At 39.9% G+C, this 18,434-nt stretch overlaps 1 protein-coding gene across 1 annotated transcript in view; it reads left to right on the top strand.

The window, feature by feature from the left end:
- The first annotated feature begins 4,623 nt into the window (after positions 1-4,623).
- The window catches only part of eIF2Bepsilon (eukaryotic translation initiation factor 2B subunit epsilon), a 29,264-nt gene continuing 15,453 nt past the window's right edge, over positions 4,624-18,434 (top strand). Inside the window, exons 1-6 of the mRNA XM_071666395.1 lie at positions 4,624-4,778; positions 5,980-6,110; positions 7,238-7,423; positions 9,394-9,565; positions 14,735-14,976; positions 16,131-16,256. Of these exons, the coding sequence (XP_071522496.1) occupies positions 4,674-4,778; positions 5,980-6,110; positions 7,238-7,423; positions 9,394-9,565; positions 14,735-14,976; positions 16,131-16,256 (962 nt within the window). The 5' untranslated portion in view covers positions 4,624-4,673. The remainder of the gene's footprint in view (positions 4,779-5,979; positions 6,111-7,237; positions 7,424-9,393; positions 9,566-14,734; positions 14,977-16,130; positions 16,257-18,434) is intronic.

The following is an 18,434-nucleotide window of genomic DNA, read 5'->3' as shown; positions in this document are numbered from 1 at the left end:
CCATTCGCGGAAAAAATATATTGACTTTGGCAAAAGTGGTGAAAGGGTATAATCCGCACGAGTGAGGTGAGAAGGGCTATTTGAAGTATGTGAGTTGGGAGTGTTGGAACCCAATGTTGTGAATGGAGGAGTGTGTGGGCGCAGGCGTAGGGTAGTGGGGGTGGGGGAGGAGGTGTACTACAACTCAATAGGACGCGCGGGCATCACCACTGACTCATACACTCCTGTTGTGGCCTACGGCTTCCTAAACTGTCTTATACTACATTGATTCACAATATACTTCCGGTACACGGCCATAATACACTAATGTACGCCTCTTTACACGAAACCATCAGTTCACTTTCGTAATTGCTGTTTCTTTGCATTTAATATGTATATTGTTTTTAAGTGTAAGAATAGTATAATAGACCTTTTTTCTAGGTATGAGTGATGTGTCTTTTTGACTACTTGCTTATGTATAAACAAAGGGACCCCCTAATCTTTTAAACTTCCTGAGCGCTCATACACTTTTTAAACATTCCTTAGCATTCAGTGCCAATCCACTTGTTTCATTCATTTACCACTCTTTTTTGAAAAGAAAGTCTTAGAATCTGTCCTTACCGATTGTTCTACTCTCTACTAGTTACGTTTGTGTTTACATTAAAACGTGGAACAATGTTCATATTATAGAGCAAATAAAGATACCGAGGAATAAAATAATGTCCTTCATCTATCTTCTTTCTCCCAGCATAAACAGTTGTTCTTTCCCCTCATCTCTCGCGTTTCATGCATAAATTTTGTTGCCTCCCGCCGGAACTTTCTACGTCTATCTCAATATATCTTTACGTGGTGAGAAAACTGATGGTCAGTGCTCTCATTTGGACTACGTATATGATTAGAGATCTTTTTTCTAGCGTCTTCTTATCAGTAAACTTAAAGAGATGATTAGTCATTTTAATCCCTATCTTTCTCACACATTTATGTACACTCCGAGATCAGTCTCGTTCATTGTCCTTTCTACATTACTTTTGTTTGCAATATTCTGTGATTAATTTAATTGGAAAACTTCTGATACACGTTAGAACCTGTCTAGTTTGACTGCAAGTTGCTACAATCTTAAACATTCCTTCCTGATCTCAGTCAACTATCGGGCTTATCTTTATATGTTCTCTCTCCATGCACAATACAAATACTTTCTTTTTCATGTTATCCGCACAAACTTTTTCTCAACATTCCTTTTCATCATAATTACTCATGCCTATGAACAAGGAAAAATCTAGTGAGCGCATTGATTTAATTGATTTGTGCTGGTAACACCGGCAAAATTTATGGTGCACCCCATGCTCATCCTGTGAGCATTAACGCAAAAGGATTACAAGGGTCACAAAGGGTCTTAGACCCTTGTGGGTTGATATCACTTAAGACGTTACAATTCAGAACAGGTATTTCATTACATACATTACATAGTTTCATATGGAAAGTTTTACCGACTAGATGCAAAAAAGTGGATACAAACTTGAAATTTCAGGTATCTTATTATTAACAATAAGGTGTTGTGACATTTCATGCGGGGTTTGTTGATATCTCACTAAAAGGCTCTATCTTTTCACATCCTAAGACATAAGGGTTCTAGTTTGTGTCAGTGAGTGCATTACCATCAGTTTCCCGTGTCTTGTTAGGAAGAATCTCTGAGGTCTCACCGGACCCTTCCGGTTTCAGCAGTAGCGGGGCAATTCATCTTCGATCAATACACAAAGTATTTTCTAAAATATTCAGTAGTGATGAGAGTAGTACCGGTCCCTCTCAACCACAGCCTTTTTAGCATATCTCTTTTTCCATAAATGTAACCAATATTTGCGATCTTTCTACCGATATTTCCTCTATGGAACACCATCTAGCTAATGTTTCTATATTTAAATCTTGTAGCGGCCCGATAGTCTGGTGATGTATATCTCAATCTTTTCCCATTCCAAAGGAAGAACTTGTGCTCATGAGAACACCAACACACCTTGCAGACTTTGATATTCCTAACTTTTACGCCATTTGGCTTATGATTTGCACTCAATTACCAGTAGTTTACTCCGGTCATTTTCTTTCCTGGATCTGTAAACTTTATGCCATTCACACGGTATCCATTTTCTCATTAAGACCGTGATATTCTTTCATCTTCAAGCTGAAGTTGTTAACTTCAGCTATTTTCTTGTACATTACAAGGAGTGGCTGAAGTCTTCCCACAGAGGGAATTGGAGAGGGAGGGCAAGCCCTTCACGTTTCCCATTCTGAACTACCTGAAGTAACTCATCAGGTACCTTACTCATAATCCAGACCATTGCAACCACTTTTCCAACACACTATACTTATTTTTCACTTCGAACCCCTCGCTTTATTCCCGTACATCAGCTCAAGATGGGTCAACTCTGTGGAAGACGCCTCGTTGCTCTCTGTACCTTCCCTATGTCGCTACCGCCTTCGAAACATCAAGGACGGCACTTTGATATCGCTTGGATGTTACTGTCTTTCCTCTGGTAACATTTCTGCCCGTGATGGCAATGCAGCAACGGTTACTGGTGTGGAAATAAAACATATATCTCACCTTCATTTTATGGTTCAATCTCATGTTGAACAATTTGGCAAGAGACTGGCGCATCGAGCAAAAAAATTTTCTTCAGATTTCATTCAGGACATCTGTGCCCGCAATCCTGGCAGATATTTTATACATGAGGCGATATAGGGAAAAAAACTGATGTACACTCATTTAAGAAACGAGGTAGAACACCTGTTTTGATGCTTTACTCGGACCTAAAGAGAGGGGTGCTCCTGGGCCTTGCGATAAGGAGAAATATAAAGGATCATAGAATGAGTGAGATGAATAAGGGAGAAGAAATGTGAAAGGCAGAACTACAGCCGCATAGAAGAGCTTTAGTGATATGATAGAGAAGTTTGATGCCATCAGGGATAAAGATAAAGAGATATGCTACTGCAGAAGTTGCTGGAGTTCTTAGGAACAATATTGGTGGGAGATAAAAGTCAACACAATTTGTGCGAATACAAAAATGTTCAACCACATGCACAACAAATCATCGACGATTACTGGACACTGGAGAAAATAAATATCGGGTAAGTCACAAAAATAGAAGTATTTCCAAGCTCCCTGAGCTTGGTTTATGTTCTGTATTGATTCAGAACATGCGCTATTCAAACAAGTACTTGAAGGCGAAACAGTAGATAAATGAATGGATACCTCCATACTCATGGCTATGATTTTTATGTGACCTATAGATAAGGAAGCATCATGGTAAACAGTCATCCACAGGAAATTCAAAAAGATTCATTATACTAGCCTACTGAGCCATCCCAAAGTGCCATATCCATAGAGAGGGGCAATAAGAAGTATCAGAACAGAGGTGATAAATACATAATTGTAGTCAGAGGATCCTCCTGGTCTGGAGTGAATATTGCACTGTGAAAGTTATGAGGGCCAGAATTAACACCATGTTGATCGGGAACAAGTAGGCTGTCAGTCACTCCAGAAAATATGAGCACAGAAAAAGTGAATTTCATTGTTTCTTCTAATTTTAGCATGATATAAATTCAGGGACTCACTGAGATGTGTACTGAAGCAGCCTGTGAAATGAACCTTGCACTCTTGAGGGGTCCTTTCCTTCGGCCCCTCCTGATCCACCCTTCAGTGAGACTGTCCTCTGATTGTCAGCAGTCAAAAGAAAGGAAAGGGATTTTTAATATTCCACAACTTTAAGTAATGGGGACCATTCGAGAAGATATATGGACCACAAGCCCTTGTCTGTTGCACAATCCCAAGTAGTATCAACAACATTTAAAAAAAATGTTAAAAGGGGTTATCTAGACCCAGCACACGGATAAGGATAGACACCCGCGCGACTCACTTGTACAACCAGCATCCATTCTTTGAAGTGTTTCAATGGTGAGTTGGGTCGTAACTGGTCTTCTGTTGCGAGTCAAATTCCTCTGTAGGCAAAATTAGCATGATACATGAGGAACAAGGTTCCAGTTTTTGGTACCATTAAAATTTGAGGATCATTTAAAAGAGGAACATATCCAATCTAAACTATAGCCTTTACTGAGACTTAGGAACTAGAGTGGAACAACCTATTCAACAACAAAGTTGTGAGAAATGCAAAAAGCTGAATCTAACCAAATTACAAGAGGTGACATAATTGAAATGTTTAAATTAATGACGAGTCTTCAGACTCTTTTAATTACTTGTTCTAACATGGAAATCCTCTGGTCATTTTTTTCCCCGTAAGAAGATGCATTTAAACGTATTCACTAATACAAAGTGCCACTTTTACTATCACATTTAGATATCATGGTAAGTGAAGATTACAGCTAACTTAAAATCTAGTTGAGAAATAGGGTCTTTCCGTATCATTTGTGTAACCCATGGACTTTATTCCTTCCTTGCTGCAAGGTACACTTCATTCCTGGTAATAATTTCTCCAGTAATAGATATAATAGTCCTTTTTAATTTCAGACTGCTCCTTTTAAAGAGATATTTATTATATACATGTTCTAATGTCTCCTTTTCTTTTGATTTCCTGCGTCTGGCTTAAATAGTAGAAAATTACTTTTGAAGTGTTGGTTTAGTCTCGTATTCCACAGAAATGTATATTGCCATTACAACTGTAAGCGACCGATGAATGTAAACAAATAACATGGCACCTCAGGCAGATCTTCACGAGGAGCAAATCCTTCAGGCCGTTATTTTATCCGATTGCGGCGAGGACTGTGACCAACCCATCGCTCAAGGAATCCCGAAGGTCAGTGACTACTATTATTTTGGCGTTGTCTTAATGATATCTTGCATATTTTTAAGGGGATTAGTTCCAGCTTTTACGCAAACCCGAAGTTTATTAAGCTGTGAAAAATTCTTTTAGCATAAGTTTTATCGCAAGTATACTCCTGAAGGTAAAACATAGGATTATTTATGAGTAATTTATTTGAGTTTTCAACAAATAAAGAAAAAAGGATGTTCCCTTTATCTGTTGAAGTATTGGCTGGTATTCTACCTCCATGGCCTGGGCTAGGCCCATGCTGTAGAGTTGTGTTGTTGGTCGACCAAGCTGTTGGAAGCTGATGCCTGTAGGCCCACATAAAAACCACAGCCTAGTTGGCCTGGTACACTTTTTGGATACTTGTCCAGGGCATCCGCAAACTTCTCTCCTGTTCATTCCATGATCTTTCTGATAACAACTAACAAACCAACATAACTTTCACCATTTCTGCTGAGAAACTCAACTGCGGTCCTATCCACCCCTGCTGCTTTGCTGCACTTTATGTTACACAAGGCTGTAACTACATCCTCTCTTTTCACTATACAAGTCACCATGACTTTTTCATTACATGATGCCTCACCTAAAACAAAACACATCCACCTCCCTATCATCTAACATATTCATCATTTTATAATATTTTATTCATTTTTGGTCATATTAATTTCTTGAATATTCAGGAGGGTAAGAGGTAATGCATGAGATGGAATGTGGTATACAGGGGTAACATGCTGTCACTTGGATGAATCAGGACATTTGGTGTGGTCAGGGTAAACCATGTAGTAGTCTGTGAGGCTTGGCTGTGGATGGTAGGTTCTGATTTATATAGGCTGTAACTGCACGCAAGTGGATATGTGCAGGTGAGGTTCCTTTTCATTCTATCTTAATGCTACTTCACCAAGGTTAAAGAGGCGATGAATCATAAAAAAAGAGAAACTAGAGCCAATTTGTTAGTGCAATTTGCAAAATCCTCAGTGATATTTATTTTCAAATGTGAGGAGACTTTTTTGTACAGTATTTTGGAACAGCTGGCCAGGATGAACCATATGTGATGTTACACTTCTCAGATTCAGCACATAATGTACTTTTATGGTATAAACTTTCTTCATACCTCATCTGGTCTCAAATGCATTATTTGAATCTCTTTAGCATGTGGACTACCTCAGGAAATAGACATTATGTGTTGCAGGTGTTGGTTCCTCTGGTTAATACACCACTTTTGGACTATACACTTGACTGGCTTGAGCGCAGTGGTGTGGATGAAGCTATTGTATATTGTCGTGCACAACCCTATGCTGACAAGATTCGTCAGCACTGCCAGTAAGTGATCGAATGTTATTGTTACTACTGTGTATTTGGACTGTGAGACACTTTTAAGTAATGCACCACCCACTCAGTCACCACTCTTCTGCACACCTTACCAAGTATACTTAACTTGAACCTTTGTAATTTAAATATTTTTGTCCACCTTGCCTTTATACAAGGGCATTATACTGTACAGACATTTCTCCATTTCTCAAGTACCTCACCTTGGGCCATATAAAAGTTGAACAGCCCGACTAACAAACCAACAAAACTTTCACCATTTCTGCTGAGAAACTTAACTGCGGTCCTATCCACCCCTGCTGCTTTGCTGCACTTTATGTTACACAAGGCTGTAACTACATCCTCTCTTTTCACCGTACAAGTCACCATGACTTTTTCATTACATGATGCCTCACCTAAAACAAAACACATCCACCTCCCTATCATCTAACACATTCATCATTTTATAATATTTTATTCATTTTTGGTCTTATGAATTTCTTGTGGAGGTTGCACATTTTGTATACTGTCTTTGAACTGTGCTTTCTGTGATTAACCTGAAACTTTGCTTAAAAGAATTTGTGAATATATCAGGGCTATTCCAGCAGTTTCATTTATTATCCTTAGAATATGTTTGTTTTGTTGGTGCTGTAACTGGGTAAGTAGAATACTTAACTACTATGCTCAAGGATGTATGTTTAAGTCTATCTCACACCAACCTCATGAGAGTTACCTTCAGTTCATCCAGCTAGAGATGGGTATCTTGTCTTTGTGATTAGGGAGTCAAAGACAGGTAGGTATGATTCCAGGCACATTACTCCCACATGTTTTGTCAGTGATTAAACTGTTATGATTTAACTGTACTCGCCCCATACCAACTGTTGATCTAGGTACTAGGATAAGTGTTACAGTATGTTTATGGTATCCTATAGTGAAGTATCCCACTATCTGTTATACAGTATTATGTCTTTCACCTGCATGCACTGATGTAAGTAGTACAGCACTCCCAAAAACTTCTTGTATGATGCAATTATGATAGTTAATCAGTTTGTTGAAGAAGAATGTTTATGGAGGCTTAGCTAACGTGTCTCATATTTTTTTTTTATTTGTGCTCATTTTTGAAATATACGATATATTGTCAGGAGTTTTACTGTGCGTCATGGGGTCCGTGGACTGAAGGTCTCTGTAGTGGCTTCCGAGGATTGTCACTCAGTGGGAGATGCCATGAGAGACCTCTATGCAAAGTCTCTCTTGAAGGATGACTTCTTCCTTGTGCATGGAGATGTTGTTGCAACTCTTGATCTCAGGGCTTTGATGCTGAAGCACAAGTGAGTATTTAGTTTATTAGGTATTCATTGCCATAATTCCAGGTAGCTCCTTACACTTCACACCTTTCATCCATACTGTATTCTAACCAAATATTTTGTTGATATTTTAACCAAATGTATACTTCCACTCACAATGTTTCATAGATATACAGAAGTCCATTGGCAACCACGAGTTATGTTTCAGGAAGACCTTGTGGTTGGCAAGGGATGAGGCTTATAGGAAATAGGGGCTTAGGGGTGGGGACCCCCAGAGAGACATATCTTTAGTTATTTAATGAACTGTTCATGGTTGATAATAAGATTGTTATACTTCAGACAGTTTTTTCACTTCCAAAACTCATTGATACTTGACCTTATCTCTTCTCTTTTCCTTTCATAATCTTGTCTGTATTTCAGTTAAGGCCTGGTCTTGATAAGGACTTTTTTCCATGACTGGAGTTTCCAACATAGAAAAAAGTGTGTTTATTCTTCCAAAGTACAAAGAGTTGACGTAAAAAGCTGTACAGGAAAGTAATGAGGAGATAAGACTGTACTGAAGAGTATGATGACATTACATCACCCCTGATACTATGTGCTTAGCCTTTTCTCTCCCACGAAGCAGCCAGTCTGCTGTGTTTTACAAAAGGCTGTCTTATTTTACTATATGATTCACACACTTCATTCATTAATACCTCCCAACAGATGCTGCACCACATAAGTCCACATTTTGCTTTAAAAACTTGGCTTTTCTTGGATTCTTTGAGGTAGTACTACTTACATCATTAACTTGATGCTTAGAGGCCATATCTGATGGAAAAATGCAGGAAAAAGTGTAAGTTATCAAAAGTTTAGACTGTGCTGAGATTACATATGGCCTTCCTCACTCAACAAGAGTCACAGTAAGATAGAATAACAAAGGCAGAGTTAAGGCTTGGATGATGCAGTTATCTCAGTTGTGCTTTGCTGCATGTATATTCATGCCCCTACTGTCGTGGTTCCCCCCAGGCTTGGCTAGAAGTATCCTATGGCTATTGCAGTACTCACTCAGTGGGTGGAAAAAATGCTGTGGATGCTCAAAACCTTATGCTATAGTTGGTAAAATTGTATACATTATTTAAGCATATGTATTCAAAATTGCAGTTAGTAATACCACAGTAAGCAAGGGACCACATTACATCATTTCTCTGTTCTGTGATATTTTACAAATATGTCTTCTCTCCCTTTTATGCTGTATTTTAGCAGAGTACTTTGAATTTGTTGTGATGATGAAAAACATGGAACCATTGTATTGGTTGATGGGAGTATGGGTTCAAATGATTCTTGTTTCCCACCTTAGGAAAGTAGTGTTGGGAAGAAATGAACAAAACCCTTATTGTACATATCCACTTTGTCGTGTATAATGGCTGAAAATAACACTAATGATCCAGTCAAGCCCCACATCCTATGTTCTGGCTCAGCCCACTGACAGCATATTGCTGCCATTTACCACATCAGTCCACTTCAGTCTATCTCATATATGTCACTCACCCTCCAGAAAATAAAGACTGCCATCTTAAAGCTTACTTCACTCAGTCCATTCATTTTATTCTTAGTCTTCCTATTCCCCTTGCTCCCTCCATTTCTGATGTTGATCATCTTAGTCAGTCTTTCTTCCCTCATCCTCTCCAAATGTCTGGGCCATTTCAGCACACCCAACATAGCTTTTGTGGTCAGACTGTGTCTTCTACCACACCTCTGTATATAAAAAAAGTCATTCTTTGCATGGCTCAGCCTGCCTCACAGCACATATCATTCTCAGATATTAGTTTCCAATACATCCACTCTCTTCCTCTTTTGAGGTCAAGGCCCAAAACACATCCATATATTTGTGAGGACTATTATACCTTCAAATACATGCATCTCTTGTAAAACGCACTGACCTGTTTTTCTAAATACTCCTTAGTTTTAGTTAAACTTATTCCACAGGATAACCAGTCAGTTTCTTTTTGCAGGGAATGTCGCACTGCAGACAAGAGTGTCATTATGACATGTGTTTACTTAAATGGTGATAATAAGAGTGAAGAGAAGGAAACCACTGCCACTCTCATTACTAATGCTACGACTGGCAAGTTGCTGTATCACAAGCGTCCAAGCACCAACTCAGCTAAGCTTTCCATACCCACGGTAAGTTCCAGCTGTGTGACTTAACACTCTCTCACAGAAGGCAAACTCAATTCCTGATGCAGGGTGGTGTTTCCTTGAAAACTGCATTGTTTATTAATTATATTGTCAAGATTATGCCATCCAAAAATTTTTTCTGATTTGGTCAGAAAAGAGTTGTACTATAAAACCTCTGTTATCCATGATTAGAGACTACAAAATGTTCAAAACAATGTGTTTCTCAGTTTTGGTCGGCAGCCTTCAGTTCAGAAATTTACCTAAGCACTTAAAAATATTTCAACTTGTGCATGCACCATGCCACAGTGATTAGTGTACTCGCGACTTGATGTTATTTGATGCTAGGATTATTACCATCTCCCATGTGATTGATAGAATTTCTATCTCTATATCTATGTCTATCTATCTATCTATCTATCTATCTATTTATGCCTCTGACTCCTGTTCCCTCCTGCACCTCCTGGGTGTGTGTATGTGTGTGTCATGGCAAGAGTCTCCACTTATCACTGTCCTTACATGTGTCCCTCACATTTATATGTTTTTATATTTTATGTATTTGAATTTTCATATACTTTTACTCAGACGGCATCTGGACTGGGCAAAACTTTATCTTGAATAATTCTGGATATTGTCTTATTTTCTCACCTTCAGACTTGAGTACCATAAGCATCAGAGGGAGCTCTTGCTCCTAGGTCAAAATACCAGTTTACCTCTAAATGGGTGATATCCATTAGGATTTCACTCTCTTTGACCACTACAATAATATCTTTAATGCTGGCTGATGCTAAGCTAACCTAACCTAACTAACCTTGCAGCAATGAATCCAGGCTCAGAGCATTTTTGATATGGTAGTGCTAGTGGCACTTCTGCAGTGCAGTTCATTTAACTGTTTCTACTTTCATCAGTCATCAATGTTTTTGTTTAGTGATTTTCATGTCTGGCCTTTTGTTTTGATTGTTGCATTCCAGGATTGGCTGTCCTGCAAGCAGAGAGATCTCATGAATCCTTAGGGGTCAGAATCTACCAAACCCTAGGCTTATGGTGAGGATGTTAGCCCTCACCCTTTGTGAACCACCCATTAAGTAATAGTGGCCTAACTTGCTGTGGATTTGCCTTCTGCTACTCTGCAACCCCCCTTGCCAGTGACATCATGTTTACGCTGGCTGACTGATAAACACCCTGGCCACCTCAGTTGATGGACCCCTGGAACTTGTAGGGTGTTTCCTGTTTGGCTTTTCTTCCATTCCCTGGATAAGAATCCTTCTGTAATACATTTAAGGAGTAGTTTAGCTTATTCAAGGATTAGTTTAGCTTATATATATATATATATATATATATATATATATATATATATATATATATATATATATATATTTCTTTCTTTCTTTCAAACTATTCGCCATTTCCCGCGTTAGCGAGGTAGCGTTAAGAACAGAGAACTGGGCCTTTGAGGGAATATCCTCACCTGGCCCCCTTCTCTGTTCCTTCTTTTGGAAAAATAAAAAAAAATAACGAGAGGGGAGGATTTCCAGCCCCCCGCTCCCTCCCCTTTTAGTCGCCTTCTACGACACGCAGGGAATACGTGGGAAGTATTCTTTCTCCCCTATCCCCAGGGAGGATATATATATATATATATATATATATATATATATATATATATATATATATATATATATATATATATATATATATATATTATTTTTGACATAAAGGGCAAATGAGAGTTGGGGTGAGAGAGTATCATTAAATTTTAGGGAGAATAAAAAGATGTTCTGGAAGGAGGTAAATAAAGTGCGTAAGACAAGGGAGCGAATGGGAACTTCAGTGAAGGGCGCAAATGGGGAGGTGATAACAAGTAGTGGTGATGTGAGAAGGAGATGGAGTGAGTATTTTGAAGGTTTGTTGAATGTGTTTGATGATAGAGTGGCAGATATAGGGTGTTTTGGTCGAGGAGGTGTGCAAAGTGAGAGGGTTAGGGAAAATGATTTGGTAAACAGAGAAGAGGTAGTGAAAGCTTTGCGGAAGATGAAAGCCGGCAAGGCAGCAGGTTTGGATGGTATTGCAGTGGAATTTATTAAAAAAGGGGGTGACTGTATTGTTGACTGGTTGGTAAGGTTATTTAATGTATGTATGACTCATGGTGAGGTGCCTGAGGATTGGCGGAATGCGTGCATAGTGCCATTGTACAAAGGCAAAGGGGATAAGAGTGAGTGCTCAAATTACAGAGGTATAAGTTTGTTGAGTATTCCTGGTAAATTATATGGGAGGGTATTGATTGAGAGGGTGAAGGCATGTACAGAGCATCAGATTGGGGAAGAGCAGTGTGGTTTCAGAAGTGGTAGAGGATGTGTGGATCAGGTGTTTGCTTTGAAGAATGTATGTGAGAAATACTTAGAAAAGCAAATGGATTTGTATGTAGCATTTATGGATCTGGAGAAGGCATATGATAGAGTTGATAGAGATGCTCTGTGGAAGGTATTAAGAATATATGGTGTGGGAGGAAAGTTGTTAGAAGCAGTGAAAAGTTTTTATCGAGGATGTAAGGCATGTGTACGTGTAGGAAGAGAGGAAAGTGATTGGTTCTCAGTGAATGTAGGTTTGCGGCAGGGGTGTGTGATGTCTCCGTGGTTGTTTAATTTGTTTATGGATGGGGTTGTTAGGGAGGTGAATGCAAGAGTTTTGGAAAGAGGGGCAAGTATGAAGTCTGTTGGGGATGAGAGAGCTTGGGAAGTGAGTCAGTTGTTGTTCGCTGATGATACAGCGCTGGTGGCTGATTCATGTGAGAAACTGCAGAAGCTGGTGACTGAGTTTGGTAAAGTGTGTGGAAGAAGAAAGTTAAGAGTAAATGTGAATAAGAGCAAGGTTATTAGGTACAGTAGGGTTGAGGGTCAAGTCAATTGGGAGGTGAGTTTGAATGGAGAAAAACTGGAGGAAGTGAAGTGTTTTAGATATCTGGGAGTGGATCTGGCAGCGGATGGAACCATGGAAGCGGAAGTGGATCATAGGGTGGGGGAGGGGGCGAAAATTCTGGGGGCCTTGAAGAATGTGTGGAAGTCGAGAACATTATCTCGGAAAGCAAAAATGGGTATGTTTGAAGGAATAGTGGTTCCAACAATGTTGTATGGTTGCGATGCGAGGCGTGGACTATGGATAGAGTTGTGCGCAGGAGGATGGATGTGCTGGAAATGAGATGTTTGAGGACAATGTGTGGTGTGAGGTGGTTTGATCGAGTGAGTAACGTAAGGGTAAGAGAGATGTGTGGAAATAAAAAGAGCGTGGTTGAGAGAGCAGAAGAGGGTGTTTTGAAGTGGTTTGGGCACATGGAGAGGATGAGTGAGGAAAGATTGACCAAGAGGATATATGTGTCGGAGGTGGAGGGAGCAAGGAGAAGAGGGAGACCAAATTGGAGGTGGAAAGATGGAGTGAAAAAGATTTTGTGTGATCGGGGCCTGAACATGCAGGAGGGTGAAAGGAGGGCAAGGAATAGAGTGAATTGGAGCGATGTGGTATACCGGGGTTGACGTGCTGTCAGTGGATTGAATCAAGGCATGTGAAGCGTCTGGGGTAAACCATGGAAAGCTGTGTAGGTATGTATATTTGCGTGTGTGGACGTATGTATATACATGTGTATGGGGGGGGTTGGGCCATTTCTTTCGTCTGTTTCCTTGCGCTACCTCGCAAACGCGGGAGACAGCGACAAAGTATAAAAAAAAAAAAAATATATATATATTATTTTTGTCCATTCTTGTTTGCTATTTCTTGCATTAGTGAGGCAGTCCAGGAACAAACAAAGAAATGGCCTCATTGACTTGCCTCCATTTTTCTAGGAGTCGTACGATGCACCAAAGCCACAGCCCCCTATCCTCAGCCAGGCACCACAGATCTTTCTGTGGTCTAACGTGTCCACTTCATACACCCTAGTTCATACCATTGACAGCATGGTGATCTCTTTATACAATATCATTCCATTTTACTCTATCCTGTGCACACCTTATGTTCTTCTGCATGTTCAGTCATTGAGTACCGAAAATAATTTTGTTTTTATTCTTCCATCTCCAATTTGGTCTTTCTTTTCTCCTCTTTGTAAACTTCTCCGAATTCACTCTCTTTATATTTCCAAACCTCCTCAGCTCTTTCAGACCCTTTTATTACCATACCCCTTTATTACCTTATCATTTATTTCTCAATCAACCCTCCACACACCATTTCAAACATTCATCCTCTTCTGCAATTCTCATCTAGAGCCCATTCTTTGCATCAGTACCACACCATCAAGACTACTGTATCTTCAGACATGCCCATCAGTGTCTTACCAGGTAGAAACCTCTTTTCACACATTCCTCAATGCTTCTGGGGCCTTTTTGTCCCCCCACCCACCCTAAGGATCACTTCATCTCTGATAGTTGTATTTGCTGTAATATCTACTCCGTGGTATGAAAAACACTCCACTTCCAAGTTCTCTCCATTCAGACTCATGCTTCATATAACCTGTCTGTTTTCACTGCTAAACATAATAACCTTGCTTTTATTCACATTCGCTCTCAATTTTATCCTTTCACACATTCTCCCAAACTTAGACACTAGCTTCTACAGTTTCTTGCTCAAATATGCCGCAAGCTCTGTGTCATCAACAAAAAATGTCCTGCCTCCCAGACCCCCATACCCACAACATTTTACATCCACACTCTAGCTGTCAAGTAGCAGCACCATAACCAGAGACTCCTGTCCACAGTCAGTCTCCTCAGACTTTTCTATGGTTTTTCCCTTGACTACTTCACATGTTCAGTTTAGCCCATTGACAGCATGTCACCCATTTTATACCACATCACTCTAGTTAGCTATAGCTCTTGCACTTCTCACACCCTCCTGTATGACCAGGCCCCCAACACTCAAAGCAGCTATCACTTCATCCTTATACCTCTTTCTTGGTTTGCCCTTTTCATTATTCCCTCCATTTCTGATATGTTTCTCCTGATGCCCTTCTTGATGGTTACTCTGGTGGAGAAATATTTTTTAATCTTCAGTTTCTGCATTATCAGTGTGAATGTGAGCAGATTGCAATTTTGTTCTTTTTAGTAGTATTTAGTTCACTATAAAGGAGGTAGATATACAGCACAGTGTAATTTATATAGTAATTTTCTCTTGGTTTGTTTAATTTTATGTGCTGTATTTCAGGAGCTTTTCCAAAGCAATGGTGACCTGCAAGTGCTGCCTGCAGCACATGACCCAAGTATTGCTGTGTGTTCTGAAGTTGTTCCTTCCCTCTTTTCTGACAACTTTGACTATGGCAATCAAGATAGTTTGATTCGGGGAGTAATTGAGCAAGAAGAGCTCCTTGGGTACACAATCCATTGTGAGATCCTTGACTCTGGCTATGCTTCAAGAGTCACATCCTTCACTGCTTATGAGAGAGTTAGGTGTGTATTATTCCTGCTTCAGAGTTACAAAAAGAATTAAGTAATTTTCAAATGCTTCTTGTAAAGACTGAACCAGCAAGTTATTGTGTTAGTGATTCTACCCCATGATTCATTTTTGCAATGTAAACTGACACAAGATTCTCTGAACACTATAACTGGTTCAGTATGTGATGAAGATACTGCATACGTCATCCCTAATGTTTCATATAGAAGTTAAAGAATGAATTATCTCTTCATGTATATATCATGTAATTGCCCACTTTGTGGTACAGTATCCTTACCAGAAACCTTCAGAAACTCCAGGCTCACAGCGTATCTAAAATATTTCAGGTTCACCACTACTTTCCCTCTCCCATCTCCTCTAATACTTTCTGCAGGTTTACTGTTAATCTCTCATTTTTGATTCTTCATGCTCACTGGACATTGCTCTTACTCCCTATACCAACCTACCTTCTCATGTATGCTGTATGTTGCAATGGTTTGGACATATTGAAAGGATGAGGAGACACTGACCGAGAGATTATATATATCAGAAGGGGAGGGAACAAGGAAAAGTGGGAGACCAATTATGAGATTAAAGGTGGACTGAAAGATGTTTTCAGTTACTGGGGCCTGAATGTAGCAGAGGGCATGAAACATGCATGTGATAAAGTGAATTGGAACAGTGTGGTATACAGGGGGCAACATGCTGTCAGTCGGCTGAGCCTTGACATATGAAGTGGTCAGGGGAAACAAAGGAAGGGTGTTTGGGGCTTGGCTGTGGATAGGAAGGTCTTGTTTTGGTGTATTACCCATAACATCTAGAGAGTGGATGTGTCATTAGGGTCATTTTTCATCTACTGTTGATGCTACCTCATTGTACAGAAAATGGCAAATAAGTATGAAAGCATCCTTAAAGTTAGGAGAGAAAGAATGCCATCCATATATCCTGTGTGTTGTAGAAGTAGACTTGAAGGGGTAGAAAAGAGGGGGGGACTGGAAATCCTCCTGTCTTTTATTATCAGTTTCAGAAAGCAGGAACAGAAGAAATATACTTCTGATGTAGCCTCACATTAGTAGGAAAGGCAAGCTGGTCTAGTTTTATCATGTATTAGTATGGATATTAGATATCTGATATATTTTCACTCTTTAAGGAAAAATATTGTTGTTTGCAGTGGAGAAGTTATTCGACGTATGGCTTATCCCATGGTCTCTGAAGAGAGCTTGACAAGCCATCGCATTCGTTACACATATGATGCTTTCACCAATAACTACTGGGAACCTTCAGCCAAATTCCACAAGTGAGTATCAGATCTGAAGCACGATAACCACCACAGTTGGTACAGGCACCTGATTTTTGTATATCTTTACATTCAGGTAATCTTTTCATACATAATAAAGCAGTGTTTTATGCAGTACATTTTACACATGATTTGTTCCCATTTATTTTACATTCAGTATTTTCTCATTCTGCAGCTTGTCTGTTGCTTTTCTTTTTCTCTTCCATGTAGAAATTCCTATAATCAAAACAGTTACTGCACACCTTTACACACCCCTTGGGACTGATACCTCACTTATTATTTCAATTTGTGTTTTGATGTATTTTTGCTTCTTCCATTTGTTATCCCTCCTTCTTGAAAAAATGTTGTAGGCAGGTACTCACTTATTACATTCTCTCTTTTGATTTCATTGTATCCTCAGCAATGCACCTTTTTCTACCCTCAATGTTCTTTATTTGAATTACTTTTCTTAATGCTATATCTCGTGAATTTTTATTTTATTTATATTTATTATACTTTGTCGCTGTCTCCCGCGTTTGCGAGGTAGCGCAAGGAAACAGACGAAAGAAATGGCCCAACCCCCCCCCCCCCATACACATGTATATACATACGTCCACACACGCAAATATACATACCTACACAGCTTTCCATGGTTTACCCCAGACGCTTCACATGCCTTGATTCAATCCACTGACAGCACGTCAACCCCGGTATACCACATCGCTCCAATTCACTCAATTCCTTGCCCTCCTTTCACCCTCCTGCATGTTCAGGCCCCGATCACACAAAATCTTTTTCACTCCATCTTTCCACCTCCAATTTGGTCTCCCTCTTCTCCTCGTTCCCTCCACCTCCGACACATATATCCTCTTGGTCAATCTTTCCTCACTCATTCTCTCCATGTGCCCAAACCACTTCAAAACACCCTCTTCTGCTCTCTCAACCACGCTCTTTTTATTTCCACACATCTCTCTTACCCTTACGTTACTCACTCGATCAAACCACCTCACACCACACATTGTCCTCAAACATCTCATTTCCAGCACATCCATCCTCCTGCGCACAACTCTATCCATAGCCCACGCCTCGCAACCATACAACATTGTTGGAACCACTATTCCTTCAAACAAACCCATTTTTGCTTTCCGAGATAATGTTCTCGACTTCCACACATTCTTCAAGGCCCCCAGAATTTTCGCCCCCTCCCCCACCCTATGATCCACTTCCGCTTCCATGGTTCCATCCGCTGCCAGATCCACTCCCAGATATCTAAAACACTTCACTTCCTCCAGTTTTTCTCCATTCAAACTCACCTCCCAATTGACTTGACCCTCAACCCTACTGTACCTAATAACCTTGCTCTTATTCACATTTACTCTTAACTTTCTTCTTCCACACACTTTACCAAACTCAGTCACCAGCTTCTGCAGTTTCTCACATGAATCAGCCACCAGCGCTGTATCATCAGCGAACAACAACTGACTCACTTCCCAAGCTCTCTCATCCCCAACAGACTTCATACTTGCCCCTCTTTCCAGGACTCTTGCATTTACCTCCCTAACAACCCCATCCATAAACAAATTAAACAACCATGGAGACATCACACACCCCTGCCGCAAACCTACATTCACTGAGAACCAATCACTTTCCTCTCTTCCTACACGTACACATGCCTTACATCCTCGATAAAAACTTTTCACTGCTTCTAACAACTTTCCTCCCACACCATATATTCTTAATACCTTCCACAGAGCATCTCTATCAACTCTATCATATGCCTTCTCCAGATCCATAAATGCTACATACAAATCCATTTGCTTTTCTAAGTATTTCTCACATACATTCTTCAAAGCAAACACCTGATCCACACATCCTCTACCACTTCTGAAACCACACTGCTCTTCCCCAATCTGATGCTCTGTACATGCCTTCACCCTCTCAATCAATACCCTCCCATATAATTTACCAGGAATACTCAACAAACTTATACCTCTGTAATTTGAGCACTCACTCTTATCCCCTTTGCCTTTGTACAATGGCACTATGCACGCATTCCGCCAATCCTCAGGCACCTCACCATGAGTCATACATACATTGAATAACCTTACCAGCCAGTCAATAATACAGTCACCCCCTTTTTTTTTTTTTAATAAATTCCACTGCAATACCATCCAAACCTTTTATGGTTCCTCTTTTTAT

This window comes from Panulirus ornatus, chromosome 11 (genome assembly GCF_036320965.1).
Source record: "Panulirus ornatus isolate Po-2019 chromosome 11, ASM3632096v1, whole genome shotgun sequence".
Taxonomy (NCBI): Eukaryota; Metazoa; Arthropoda; class Malacostraca; order Decapoda; family Palinuridae; genus Panulirus; species Panulirus ornatus.
Note: the sequence above shows the minus strand (reverse complement) of the source record. Positions and strands in the feature narration are given on the sequence as shown.